This window comes from Narcine bancroftii, chromosome 3 (assembly GCF_036971445.1).
Source record: "Narcine bancroftii isolate sNarBan1 chromosome 3, sNarBan1.hap1, whole genome shotgun sequence".
In the NCBI taxonomy this organism is placed as follows: Eukaryota; Metazoa; Chordata; class Chondrichthyes; order Torpediniformes; family Narcinidae; genus Narcine; species Narcine bancroftii.
The window spans coordinates 217793796-217808744 of record NC_091471.1 but is presented as its reverse complement, the minus strand read 5'-3'; the positions used below and the strand labels follow the sequence as shown (position 1 = coordinate 217808744).

The 14949-nt window shown below is 42.8% G+C and overlaps 1 protein-coding gene across 3 annotated transcripts in view; it reads right to left on the bottom strand.

Moving 5' to 3' along the window:
• The window catches only part of LOC138758119 (inactive ubiquitin carboxyl-terminal hydrolase 53-like), a 97709-nt gene that overhangs the window by 37504 nt on the left and 45256 nt on the right, over nucleotides 1-14949 (bottom strand). For all 3 annotated transcript variants that reach the window (XR_011354153.1, XR_011354154.1, XM_069926604.1), the window contains 2 exons: nucleotides 12635-12799; nucleotides 5553-5699 (listed from right to left, as the gene is read on the bottom strand). Coding sequence is in view for 1 of the 3 variants with exons in the window: in XM_069926604.1 (XP_069782705.1) it covers nucleotides 5553-5699; nucleotides 12635-12799 (312 nt within the window). In the remaining 2 variants the exon portion in view is untranslated. The remainder of the gene's footprint in view (nucleotides 1-5552; nucleotides 5700-12634; nucleotides 12800-14949) is intronic.

The window sequence follows — 14949 nt, the reverse complement described above, 5'->3', positions numbered from 1 at the left end:
CATAAACAATAGTGGCGACGAGGAATGAAACAAACCCTACACATACTCCATGCACTAACCATGAGAAAGAAAACAGCACAAGGTAGAAAACAACTACCTAACAACTCCAACAAATTTCCACCAAAAGATCAAGGTGAAAGTACGGCAAGATGGCGGAGGGAACGTTTGGAGAATTCAACGAAGTAGAAGAAAGTTGGGATAACTACTTTGAATGGTTTAACCACTACTGTGTAGCCCACAATATCATGGAAGGTCCAGTAAACTGCAGATGTGCCCTCTTCCTCAGTATAATGGGCAACAAAACATTTGACCTCCTTCAGACCTTGCTGTCCCCGGAGGATCCAGGGACGAAGACATTCAACGAATTATGCACAACTCTAAGGAACCATTTAAGCCTCAAATCACCAGTTATGGCAGAAAGGCAATGATTTTATGAAAGGAGACAAGGACCAGGAGAAACAGTAGGTGAATACCTGGCATAGTTGATCAAACTGGTGGAGCACTGCCATTTCAAGCAATTTCTAAATCAGGCACTGCAAGACAGATTAATGATGGATCTGGCAAATCGCCAAGCAAGGCAAAAATTATCAGGAATGGATCAAGACGTGCCATTACAGATTGCATACAGAACTGCCCGCAGCCTTGAAATGGCAGATAAAAACTTGGATATGGGTCAACCAGACCTACTGGTCGGGAGGTCTTCCCGCCAACAATGCTTCCATTGTGGGAAATACAACCACCGGCCAGAAAACGGTTTCTTAAAAAATTCTAAATGCAACTATTGCAAAACAGAAGGACATATCAAAGCTAAATGTCCACTTCTAAAGCACAGGTGGCCTGCAAATAAACAGGCAGCTAAAGTCAAAACAATTACAGAGGGAGAGGGAGAGGGAGAGGGAGAGGGAGAGGGAGAGGGAGAGGGAGAGGGAGAGGGAGAGGGAGAGGGAGAGGGAGAGGGAGAGGGAGAGGGAGAGGGAGAGGGAGAAACAACCTAGCGATGATGATGATTACAGCCCAACGGTGACCTTCAAGCTCCTGAAATTTCAGTTCCTGAGATATTACACATCCGAAGAATAAATGAAGGAAACAGAGCAATCTTTATACAGCTAAAAATAAACAAACACCCCCTGAAGATGGAGTTAGACACAGGGGCAGAGGTGTCCCTGATGCCATTACATGTAAAGGAATGCTTGCTACCATGCCTCCTGGTAAAAAAAAACCCAACTGAAATAACTCTAAGATCTGTTACAGGAGACAGAATCAAAGTGTTTAGAAAAAGTACGGTCCAAATACAACACAAACAACAGGAACAAAAAACACTCTCTCTACATCGTAGCTACCCAGGGACCAGCACTCTTCGGAAGATACTGGCTACAACATATTATCATAGACTGGCAGGAAATCAGTTCAATACTAAATGTAAACCACACAGACAACTCCCAGCCAGAACTCTACCAAATTCTCAACCACGCAGTGGTTTTCCAACAATTGGGGAAAATCAAAGATGTTCGAGCCAAACTGCAATGAAAGGATAATACAGAACCAAAATTCTTCAAAGCCAGAACAGTCCCATTTTCTGTGAAAGGAAAACTTGGGCTGAATTAAACAGACTAAAACATGAAGGCATATTACAACCAATACAATACAGCGATTGGGCAGCATCCATCGTACCTGTACGAAAAGCAAACTGTGAAATTCGCATTTGCGGCGATTACAAAATCGCCAATCACTCAAAATACCCAAACACCCAATGTCCAAGGCAGAAGAATTGTTCCAAGCACTAAACGAAGGGCAAAAAAATTACAAAACTAGATTTGTCACAAGCATATCAACAGATACAAATGGACAAAAAATAAATCAAGGGAATATGCGACAATCAATACCTATCTGGGACTATTCACCGATACACACGGGCCTTACAAATACAATATCAATTTCAGCAGCTGAGATGTTTCAAGCAACAATGAACAAATCACTGCATGGACTCTCAGATGGGTGTTACCTAGATTATCTCATCAACATGGGCTGAAACAACAGTGAACACTTACAAAACCTTGAAAAGGTTTTAACCAGACTACAACAGGCTAACGTACGATTACGAAAGGACAAAAGTAACATACCTTGGGTTTACAATCGACAGCGAGGGGGTGTGAATGAATCCAGCAGGAACAGAAGCCGTTCACAAGACCCCATACCCAACCAACAAATCGGAATTAGGACTTGTTAATCACTATTGAAAACATATCCCTAATTTGTCTGCACAATGCAGCCCACTGAACCAATGACTCAAGAAAGATCAAACATGGTATTGGAACACAAACTAAAAACACAGTTGATCAACTAAAGTAAATACTAATGTCAACAAATAAGGAGCTGATCCACTATGACTCTAGTAAAGAAGTTACACTAGCCATGGATACTTCATCAGTGGGACGAGGAGCGGTACTATCCCAAATCACAGGAAAAGGTGAGCAACCAGTAGCGTATGCTTTGTGAACTTTAACTACAAGCAAACACAATTACACCCAACCAGAAAAAGGATTGGCAATAATTATCAGTGTAAAATAAATTCCACCAATATCTTTACGGAAAAAAATTCACTCTGATCACAGACAATGAGCCTCTTGGTTTAATCCTGGGGCCACACAAAGGTATGCCAGTATTAGCTGCGGCCAGAATTCAAAGATGGGCCATGCTACTAGTAGCGTATAGCTATGATACAAAACATAATCCAGGAACACTCAACTGCCATGCAGCTGCCTCATCACACTTTCCGCTACCCTAGACAGAACAACGAGAAGAGATTATTAGATGGAGAGCAGAGGCAGCAGCCGTCAACCAAGAACAACTTCAATAACTGCCCATTACAGCCCAGACGATCGCAAAGGAAACCCAAAAGAGGCAGCATTAAGCAAGATCCTATACTTCATCCTTAATGAGTGGCTCGAATCTGAAGTCATTCCAGAAGATCCAAAACCTTGCCACACACGCCACCATGAACGATCAATCGAAGAAGGATGTTTACTATGGGGTACCCGTACAATTAGTCCAGCCAAAGGGCAAACAACCATGTTATCAGAACTACACCACAACTATCTAGGAATGGTATGAATGAAGGCATTGGCCCGGATGCATGTCTGGTGGCCGTCCATAGACAGTGACATTGAAACAACAGTAAGAGAATGCATAATATGTCAGTCAATGCAGCCAAAAACGCCGCAAGTCAAAGCTAACCCATGGAAATGGCCACCCAAACATTGGCATCGGATTCATGTAGAGTTCGCTGGGCCATTCATGGGTGAGACTTTCCTAATAACAGTGGACACACACTCCAAAGGCTAGTCGTTTCACAGCTAAAAAATACCAAAGCAAATCCCACGATTGACTGTCTACGAGCTATCTTTCCCACTTACGGATTGCCTCATGAATTAGTTACAGACAATTGGCTGCAATTTATATCAGAACATTTTTAAAAATTTATGTGACACAATATTTTGTTCAGACCCTATCACCCAAGTACTAATGGAGAGGCAGTACACTTTGTTCAAACATTCAAAAAAAGCAATGAAACTTCTAAATGCCTCCTGGACACAAAATCGTGGATTTCCCATTGGGATACAGAAACACACCACATTCTACCACAAAATGTGCCCCAGCAGAACTAATGTTTGGCCGCAACCTGCGGACCAGGTTGTCCACAGTTCATCCAGTTCTGGGTCTCCGATTGCAAAAAACAGCATCACCACAAACTTCACCTAGAACATTGGAAGTAGGTGTGGTTTATTTTAGTTCTGGTACAAGATTATCAACAATATAAAGACCCATGGTTGGTAGGAGTAATCTTACAAAAATTGATCCCCCTTTCTAGTGGGGGACAGATTGTGGAAGCGACATATTGACCAATTTTGAGCACTGACTGACACCAAGGTCAATAAACTGCCTCATAAACTGGAGGAGGGGGAAATCAGACCTGCCATGGCCTATCCCAACCAACCCTCAGACCGAGTTTTGGGAGGGGGGGGCAGGGCAGAGATGGTCACTGAGACAGTGAGGAGTCCAGTAACTGAAACTCGCAGCCAGGAGGGCAGCGAAGATAGGCAGTCACCACCGACTCAACCACTGACCCAACTATCTACAGGTCACGAGCAAAGTTGTAAGTAATTTTCTCCAGGGTACACAAGAATGGCTATATCCTGAGGGGAATCAGATTTGCAAGAAACCACAATACATTTCCTGGCCACCACCAATGCAGTTCTAAGAAATTTTAATTGATACTTGGACAGCTTCATTTTAGATTTTATGTCCACAGTATTTCCTACGAGAAACAATTCTGGACTTTGTGGTAATTGTTTGCCAATAATTTTATCTACTATAATTCTTAAATTTTCCACAAAAAGAGCACGACCAGGTGGAATGTAAAATAGGTTCCTGTTTCTTCACCACACAGAAACATATATCCGATATATTAGAATTTAATTTATGCAATTTCTGCAAGGTAAGATAGGTTCATATAATTTTTTTGCATCAGGTCTAAGGCCAGAGTTATGACAAATGATCAAGTATCTCCAATATTCACACTGTCCAGATCTAGCAGACAAGGACGTCCATTTTCTCCAGCTCTTTGTATTGGCCAGAGAACCTTTGGCAGAAATTATTCGACGGGATCCAGACATCAAGAGGTTCACGGTTAACCAAGATGAATAAAAGATTAGTCTGTTTGCAGATGTTGTATTAATATTTCTGACAGAACTGGAAACTTCTTTGCAAAGGTTGCATTTACAACTGAAAGATTATGGGAGGGTTTGAGTACAAAATAAATTGGGATAAGAGTGAGATTATGCCATTAATTGATGTGGATTATACAAATTATCAAAGCAATATGCAATTTAGATGGCCAAAGAATGCGATTGAGTATTTGGGGATAAAAATAGATAATGACTTGAAAGATTTGTACAAAATGAATTACTTCCCCCTTGCTTAAAAAAAGTCAAGGAAGATTTAAAGAAATGGATAACTTGATAGCTTTGATCGGAAGAGTTAACTGTATTAAAATGAATACATTTCCGTGTATACAGTACATGAAAATGAAAAATTGAGATTCTGATTCTAAAGGGGAACACAAGAAACTTTACATCTGCAATGCATTCCTAAGCAGGAGTTATAGAAATTAAAACAAAGATGGGAATCAGACTTGAATATTTGGTGATAAGAACTGGTCCAATTTATGTCAGGATTACATGATCAATACAACTAATGAAAGATTGATGCTATTTATTGTTTTCCGCACAAGTCATCTGCTCTGGCAACTGCTGTACACACAGGTACACTTTCTTCACCTCAGTTAATGCAAATCAATCATCCATTGCCTTTTCACATCTTCCAAACTGCTGGTTTAGGAATATTTCAAACTTCAGGCAAATATGTACACTTAACTTGGATTGATAATTGCCCTAATAGCAAAGTAATGGATCCACTGGTTTAATTAAAAATAATGTAGACTTTCATAAACAAATCTTGATTACAAACAGAATTAGTTTTGAATTCTGACTCACCTCTTTGCTTGCCATAGTCGGTCCTTGTTGGCTTGTCATTTTCTCTTTTCTGGGTGTGTGGTGGGTTTCTTCCATTCTGTGGCTTTTGGCTGTACTCTTTCAAATGGTCTCGCGGCCAAGATGATGCATCACCAGGAAACACTTTAACTGTTCATAATTTGACATTTTTTTTAATATATTGTGCACCAAAAGCTTTCACAAAATGAAGAGCAGTCCCCTTCCTACATAACAAAACACTGCTACTTAATCCCCATAACTTGTGGCAAAGTGTAAAAGTGTGTCTCATCAATTTTGTGGCTTATTAGTTTCCAATTTTGGCAGCACAGTTGGCATAGCAGTTAGTGCAACGCCTTTAACGCTCCAGTGATCAGGACTGGGGTTCAAATCCCACGGTGCGTAAGGAGTTTGTACTTTCTCCTTGTGTCTGCATGGGTTTTTAACCGGGAGCTCCAGTTTCCTCTCACCATTCAAAACGTACTGGGGATTGTAGATTAATTGGGTGTAAATTGGGCAGCACAGATTCGTGGGCTGATACTGTGCTGAAGGTCTAAATTTAAAATTTAGTTTGAAACTCTTGGCAACAAATGACAATGTTTTAATTATTTGAACCTATAACGCAAACCTTTTGATTTTGGCATTATTAATTTAGACCAGTGGTTCTCTACCATTTTCTTTCCACTCATATACCACTAAGTATTCCCCATGCCATTGGTGCTCTGTAATTAGGGATTTCTTAAGGTTGTATGTGAGTGGAAAGAAAAAGTTTGAAAATCACTGTTTTAATTGTACCTCATTGACTCGTTATGTGCATGGTTTCATATCTCCAAAGGAAATGGGCCAATGACAATTTCTCTCAAGCAAAATATTTCAGTCACAATTGGATCTAGAGCAGTGACTCTCAACCTTCCCACTCACATACCACCTTAAGCAATTCCTTATAATCAGAGAGCACTTATGGCTTAGGGATTGCTTCAGGGGGTATGCGAGTTTAAGGAGCAGATTGAAAGCTACTGGTTTAGACGGTAGGGGCTCTGAGGTTAGTTAGGGATTATTTAAGGTCGTATGTGAGTGGGAGTGGGGGGGGGGGGGAGGGGGAAGGAGAGAAGGTTGAGAACAAGAAGAATCACACCAAACAGGGTTAATCATATTCATAGGAAATAACCACTTGCACAAATAAGATCACTCAAAGTAATACATATTTGCAATTAGCTTTCAGATTGTACAGTCAATTTAAAACTTCTCTGCACGAAGCTGAAAATAGAATACATTTTGTAAAAACTAATAATATTAGTTTCAAGGGTCAGTTTGAGGACATCACCATCACTGTGGCCAAAACTGAACAATAGTCCAAAGGAAGTCTCATCAACATCTTATACAACTGCAACTTGACCTTCTAACTTCAAAACTCAATAGCTGACTGATGAAGGCCAATGTACCAGATCCCTACCATTCAATAAAATGCAAGATATCATGTCTTGAGTATTTTTTATGCACCTATTTTCAGTCATTTTTTTCAAGGGTCAGCTTAAAATAAAATTCAATGTCTCAGTGTAGGGAAAAATTATAAAACTTAATAATATTAAGTAAACAAATACGTTGCAGGGGCTCAGCAGTTAAGCAGTATCCATGGAAAGAAATGGACAATGTTCCTGACAGGAGATCTTTTTCAAAATAATGTTCTTATTCAAAAACTTGACCGTCATTTCCTCTCCATACATACTGCCTGGCCCTCCAAGTCCTTCCAGCTTCCCTTTGCATCTGCAATTCAGCATCTGCAATTTCTTGATTATATTAATTTTTAGTCTCTGAGGCATACAGTGTGGAAACAAACTCTTCAGAAAATATGTCTACATTGGTCAAAATGTCCACCCACACTAGTCCCACCTGCATTTGGCCCATATTCCCCTACCTATCCAATCCATACATCCGTCCAAATGTTTCTTAAATGTTGCAATAATAATTGCTTCCACTATCACCTCCCACCACCCTTGTGTAAAAAAGTTACCCCTCTGGTTCCAATTAAATCATTCCCTGTCCCCCACCACTTGAAACCTATTTCTTCTTGTTTTCTATTCCCCTACTCTGGGAAAAAGACAGATCTCCCAATCTGTCCCTTATGATTTTGCATTTTATGCAATCACCCAATATCTTCCAGTGCTCCATGGAATAAAACCCTCTTCTGCTCTACATCTCCATATAGTTCAGACCCGCAGGTCTTCACAATATCCCTGTAAATCTTCTCTGCACCCTCTCCAGTTTGAGGACATCACCATCACTGTGGCCAAAACTGAACAATAGTCCAAAGAAAGTCTCATCAACATCTTATACAACTGCAACTTGACCTTCTAACTTCGAAACTCAATAGCTGACTGATGAAGGCCAATGTACCAGATCCCTATCATTCAATAAAATGCAAGATATCATGTCTGAGTATTTTTTATGCATGTATTTTCAGTCATTTTTTTCAAGGGTCAGCTTAAAATAAAATTCAATGTCTCAGTGTAGGGAAAAATTATAAAAGTGGTCGTTGAGCCAAATTTGCCTCTTCCCAGAATTTTAATTCCACCCAACCTAAATTTCTGCCCAAAGTATACATCGATGATTTGGAATAAAGGGAGAGAAATCAGTACAGATATGGATGCTAAAATAGGGAGACAAATGTAAATAATTATAAAACAAAAGGAAGCTGCAAAGAAATTTGTATGTGGCAGTAAGCATTAAAATTGTATGGTGAAATTCACCCAGTTAATGAGAATATACAGTATATAATGGATTTGTGTTAACTTTTAATGTTAAACTATATTTTTTTTATAAAAATGTCTTAGTAAATTATAGAGTTAAATTAGTATATCTGTATTCTTAGCAAATTAGCTGTGGGTTGGTACAAGGTCACACACAGAGCACAGCACATTTACAGAGAACCATTGTTTACAGAGAAGAGTGTTCATTCTCGGAGTCAACATGTCTTGGACAGCTAATTGATTTCAAGTCTTAATAATTCAAGAACTGCTGAGGAAGCCATCAGTTTTTAATTAAAGCCACTTAAGCCTCTTGAACAGAGATGAGGTCAGAGGTTGATATGGAATGGTTTTGAAAAGCAACAGAATTTTGGTAGAAATAAAAATGATGATCATGTGGATTCCAAGAATTGGAGCTCACCTCAATGATGATGTAACAGTCACATGACTGAAAAATACATGACCAAATTCAGACATTTTGAGTTTAAGTTTTGTAGGAGTTCAATTTGGAGAGTACAGAAGTCAAGTGACACAGAAGTTGAAACCTTGTGAAAGACAGGGTTGAGTTACAGTACCCAGAATTGGTGCTGTTGTTGTCTGTTACAGAATCAGTGGCTTTTAAAATAAGGAAGAGCATTTTGCTGTCTCTGGAAATAGAGGACAAATGAGGGTCTATTTAGGTCTTTAGCCACTTCTTTTAACCTTGGTCTGGTTTATGACTTCATTATGAAAGAAGATAACCACATTTGTTTAACCTATGTCTGGGTTTATGAATTCATCGTGGAAGTAAATAGCCTCTTCGTTTCACCCTTGTCTGGGTTTGTGAATTCATCATGAAATAACCACAATGTGAGTAAAAAAGCCTGAAGACAATATTTAAAAGCGCTTTATAATTATTTCTGAACTCAGAATTTAAGACCTTCAAGCAAGACTTTGATGCATTAACTTTTCAGAATGGAACTTTATACACGTACACATTTATAGTGTAGTGGGGTTAAGTTTAGAGTTAAGAAAATTTAGAGATAAGTAAAAATGTTTTGTTAATAGTTTAATTTAAAAAACCTGTTATTTTGAATTTACCATTGTCTGGTATATTTTCCATTGTTGCTCCTGTGTTAGTGGTTGTTCGTTCGTAACAAATACAACTCCGATTATCCAAAATGGTCAGAACTATGTCAGATAAATGTTTTATCCCCCTGGATAACTAATCTTTTTTTTTTAAAAAAAAAACCCAGTTGCCACTTGTATCAATGTTTAAACAATAAGGGGGCTTTTCAGCATTAAAATATTTAATGCTCACCAAAAATCTTTAAAAGAACTAGCCACAGCCGATCCCTGACATGAACCCATCGCTGCTACTGTTACCCGGGGAGAATTCCTGGGCTGGTGGAACACTCACTGGCCAACTCCTGTCTCCCCAGACACTGGAGCTTCCAAGTCCCAACTCCAAATCTTCCCCGAGGCCTACCACATGCATACTAGGGAGTCTGGTGTGCACGTGCGGTAGTAGGCCAAGGGAAGGGTTCGGAGTCAGCAGCCAGCATCCCAAGAAGGGAGGGAAGGGGATAGGATAGAAGGGGAGGGAATGCCACTGAGCCAGAGGTCCCGCTCCTGCCCAGGAGACTGCTCTCCTTAATGACAATGGGATAAGGGATTCTTCTGACCATTTGAGGCTGGGAGACAGTGGCATGCAGTTTAAGAAGAGTTGAAAAGTCAATAGGGAAAGGGAAAATGGAAAGAGAGGGAAGGGAGTTAACTGAAATGAGAACAAATGTCATTCTAATTTCATGTCGATTGATTTTTTTCTCCCTCCAACCTGAGGTCAGTTCAGCTCCAAAATTTTTTTTTGGATAAATGAGGATTTCTGATTTGTTTCGGATATCCTCATTTATCCAAATTAAAAAAAAACTAGATGAGGAATTTGGAGAATTGGGAGTTGTACTGTACTTTTTGTTAAGGAGAAAAATTAGCTTTTTTCTGGATCTTGGTTTTTTTTAGTAAAGTCTGCATTTATTGCCACTGTTTAACTGCTCTAGATGGAGAAATCTGCAATCTTTCTTGGCGAGGAGGTTCCAAGATCAAAACCAAACAACTTATTTGCATGTCTTGAAGAATTCCAGCCTGATATTTCAATCTTTCCTTTTTCTTTCTACTGATTCTCTCTGCCATCACCACACTGAAGGAGCCGTCCAGGATGCTCTCAATGGAGCTCCTGAAGGTTGACATAATGAAGGCCGGTAACCTTGTCGCATCAGTCTTGTCAGGAAGAGTAGACGCTGTTTGCCTTCCTGACAAGTGAAAGGATGCTGCGTGTTCATGATAAGTCATTCGTAAATGAACTCAAGGAACTTGGTGGTCTCCGCTCTTTCCACTACAGAGTTGTGTAGTGGAGAGTGGTTACATGATTAATACAGCAGATAAGGGGCATAGATTAGGTCACAGTCCTTTCTCCCCTCCCCCCCCCGTGACAGAGGGCATGGGTTTAAAGTGAGAGAGGTAAGATTTAAAGGAGACCAGAGGGGCAATTTTTTCTCCCACAAGCTGCTGGAGGATGTGGAAGAGGCAGATAAAATTACACCATTTAAAGAGCATTCAGAAAATATTTGAACTGGAAGATCTAGAGGTATATGGGCCAAACACAGGCAAATGGGACTAGGTCAGTTGGGATCTTGGATTAATTGGGCTGAAGTGTGATTCCACACTGCACAATTATGACTTTTTGTTGGAGTCACAGCTTGACACTTCTGTGCAAAGATTATTATCTGCCACTTTTCAGCTCATGTTTGAATGTCTAAGTCATGCTGCATGCAGGCATGAACTGATTCATTTGGCGAGATGTTGTGAATGGAATTGAACACATCAATCATCCTCACTTTATAATGGTCACTGGATGAAACAACTAGATACGATGGGAGTACCCCACAGAATTGACCTCTGTAAACCACAATCTCTTTCCTTTGCGGTACATTTTAATTTAAATATAAATGCAATCTGAATGGAATAAATCTGAATAACAGTAAAAAGCAGGGAAATATAAGAACTAGTTTCACAGAACACATGCAATACTTTGGAAAAAAAAGCTGGAGAAACTCAGCAGGTCAAACAGTGCCTTTATGTAGCAAAGATGAAGCTACATCACCAATGATTTGGGCTTTAGCCCATTTATTTTAATGCAAGTATTGTGGTTAAGGCAGATGAACTTCGAGCCTGAATCGGTACCTGAAATTATAATATCACTACAAGGAGGACAGGATTAGCAGTTCAATATTCCTGTGTTTAGATGGGATCGAGAAGGAGGAAAAAAGACATGGAAGTGTAGCAATGAAAATCAAGGAATGGTATAAGTGCACTCAGATACTCTAACCACACATCTTTCCTCACCCATCAGAAGTTTTTCTATCTCAATCCACACTGGCACTCAGCTTGGGTCAACGAGTAAATACTTTATGCTTAGTCCCCTCATTTAAATCAGTTTAAATAGCAGAGACCCCCAGCACTGATCTTAGCATTCCAATCAACAGACTTCCAATCACAAAATGATTGGACACTGCCTCATGATGAGAGATCTACGCAAAAAATACTTTACCCTGTTAGAGCAAAAAAAAATTCCTTTTTAAAAACAAAGATAAATATGAATTTATGCAACCATTTAAAAGCATTAAAGAATGTGATAGAATACATTTCACTGATTTAGGGGCTGAATGACAAATGAAAGCCAGGACCAAAATAAGAATGCAAATATCGCTGTGATTCCTTTCACTACAAGCATTTGACATTAAAAAGATATGAAAATTTGACAAACTTCCGGATGAGTCTGCTCTTAAATTAACAAGATGACAAACTGCTGTTTAAAAAAAAAAAAAATTTGCAGTGAAGTTATCATTGAAAATAAGTTCAAAGTTCTAAGACTTTTCAGTCAAGGTGGAAAATTGTTTAGCAAGAAGAGTATGCAATATTTCTTGATACAAATATTTGGCAGCAGATCAATGCATTCACAGTCCAGTACAATACAATTCCATGAAGGCATAAAATGGATGTAAAGAAATGAACTCCGAATCATCATGGATTTGCATTCACCTGTTACAGAACATTTCACAATTGTTTTTCACATTCCAGTTGTAGCTCAGTATTACACATCAGATGAAATGCTCATGTTGAATTTCAAATACCATCATAAATAGCTTAGCTGCATTCAATATCAAGAATAGTCAACTATTTTTAAAATGCAAATTCTCTCAATGTAATATACAGAAATCATGCCTGAAAATCATCTGGAGATGCTGGAAACATGCTAGTTTTAAGGCACCTCAGAAGGTTAGGAGCCATAAAAATTACAATACTTACTCAGACCTCGACCTCTACTATCTTGAATGTAACCTCTTTGGAAACCACCTTTAGCATTAGATAGTTGTTTCAGAGGCAGTTTTGGCCCTCTTGATGAATGCCCATCAGCTCCATTTTCCTTTTCTTGCTCAGGCATTCTGGCAGCAGAAATTTCCATTTCTTTTTCTATTGCACAAAATATGCAAAGATAATGTAGGAATCAAAAGCAAATGTTAAATTAGAAAGCTTTAATGATACAGTTCAATGAGGCTTCTAAATGTTTAATTTCAAATAACCAAATACACCAAAAACAAAAAAAAAGATTCGGGGAAAATAAGTGGCAGAAAGATTCAAATCAAAAAACTAAATCAGATTTTTTAAAATTGATTCAAATTCTGACTTTCATCTCAGAAAGACCAACAGTTTTAAACAAGGGTATGATTTGAACCACAGCAGCTGACCCCTTTCAAAACAAAAGATTTGAATTGCCCACAGGAATAAAATTAAAATATCTCATTCTGAGCTGTTACCTTCCTTTTAAAAACCTGACCAGGCAGAGAGCTTATAAAATAAAATGACTTTTGCAAGTGGTCCAATACTCTTTTTTTGAAATGAAACAAAAAATATTAGAAATTCTCAGTTGGCCAAGATACACAATTGTGGAGAATCACAACATCATTATTTCATGTTCTTTATAAGAAAGCAGTAAAAACATGAAATGCACAAAGGATCATCAACCAAGATATTGAGTTTCTGTTTCCCATAGGCAGGAGCAAGGGGGAGACGGCGGCCCCAGTCCGGGCACAGGGGGAGCAGCAGCGGCCCCGGCCCCGGTCCGGGCGAAGGGTAAACGGCGGCGGCCCCGATACGGGCAGGAGCAAGGGGGAGACGGCGGCCCCGGCCTCGGTCGAGTGAGGCAGGCGGAGGCCCCGGTCCGGACAGGGAGTGGGAGGCGGCGGCCCCAGTCCAGGCACAGGGAGAGCAGCAGCGGCCCCGGCCCCGGTCCGGGCGAAGGGTAGACGGCGGCGGCCCCGATACGGGCAGGAGCAAGGGGGAGACGGCGGCCCCGGCCTCGGTCGAGTGAGGCAGGCGGAGGCCCCGGTCCGGGCAGGGAGTGGGAGGCGGTGGCCCCAGTCCAGGCACAGGGTGAACTGCGGCGGCCTCGGCCCCGGTCCGGGCAGTATGGACCGACCTAGGAGGGGAGGCAGGCCCCTCCAGCCCGGGTAAGAAACCTGCATAGGAGAAGGCCACTCCGATATAAAACCTACGACCCAAGGACCTCGCTGCCACGTCCCAGCTTGCTTGGCCACGGCACACGAACCATGGGTGTAAAGGGTGGGGCCAGTACTGCGCGCACTGCACTCCACCTAAAAGCTCCCTTGCGCAGGCCCGAGGACAGGTCCACGTCCTCCCCCTCCACGTCCTCCCCCTCCACGTCCTCCCCCTCCACGTCCTCCCCCTCCACGTCCTCCCCCTCCACGTCCTCCCCCTCCACGTCCTCCCCCTCCACGTCCTCCCCCTCCACGTCCTCCCCCTCCACGTCCTCCCCCTCCACGTCCTCCCCCTCCACGTCCTCCCCCTCCACGCCCTCCCCCTCCACGCCCTCCCCCTCCACGCCCTCCCCCTCCACGCCCTCCCCCTCCACGCCCTCCCCCTCCACGCCCTCCCCCTCCACGCCCTCCCCCTCCACGCCCTCCCCCTCCACGCCCTCCCCCTCCACGCCCTCCCCCTCCACGCCCTCCCCCTCCACGCCCTCCCCCTCCACGCCCTCCCCCTCCACGCCCTCCCCCTCCACGCCCTCCCCCTCCACGCCCTCCCCCTCCACGCCCTCCCCCTCCACGCCCTCCCCCTCCACGCCCTCCCCCTCCACGCCCTCCCCCTCCACGCCCTCCCCCTCCACGCCCTCCCCCTCCACGCCCTCCCCCTCCACGCCCTCCCCCTCCACGCCCTCCCCCTCCACGCCCTCCCCCTCCACGCCCTCCCCCTCCACGCCCTCCCCCTCCACGCCCTCCCCCTCCACGCCCTCCCCCTCCACGCCCTCCCCCTCCACGCCCTCCCCCTCCACGCCCTCCCCCTCCACGCCCTCCCCCTCCACGCCCTCCCCCTCCACGCCCTCCCCCTCCACGCCCTCCCCCTCCACGCCCTCCCCCTCCACGCCCTCCCCTCCACGCCCTCCCCCTCCACGCCCTCCCCCTCCACGCCCTCCCCCTCCACGCCCTCCCCCTCCACGCCCTCCCCCTCCACGCCCTCCCCCTCCACGCCCTCCCCCTCCACGCCCTCCCCCTCCACGCCCTCCCCCTCCACGCCCTCCCCCTCCACGCCCTCCCCCTCCACGC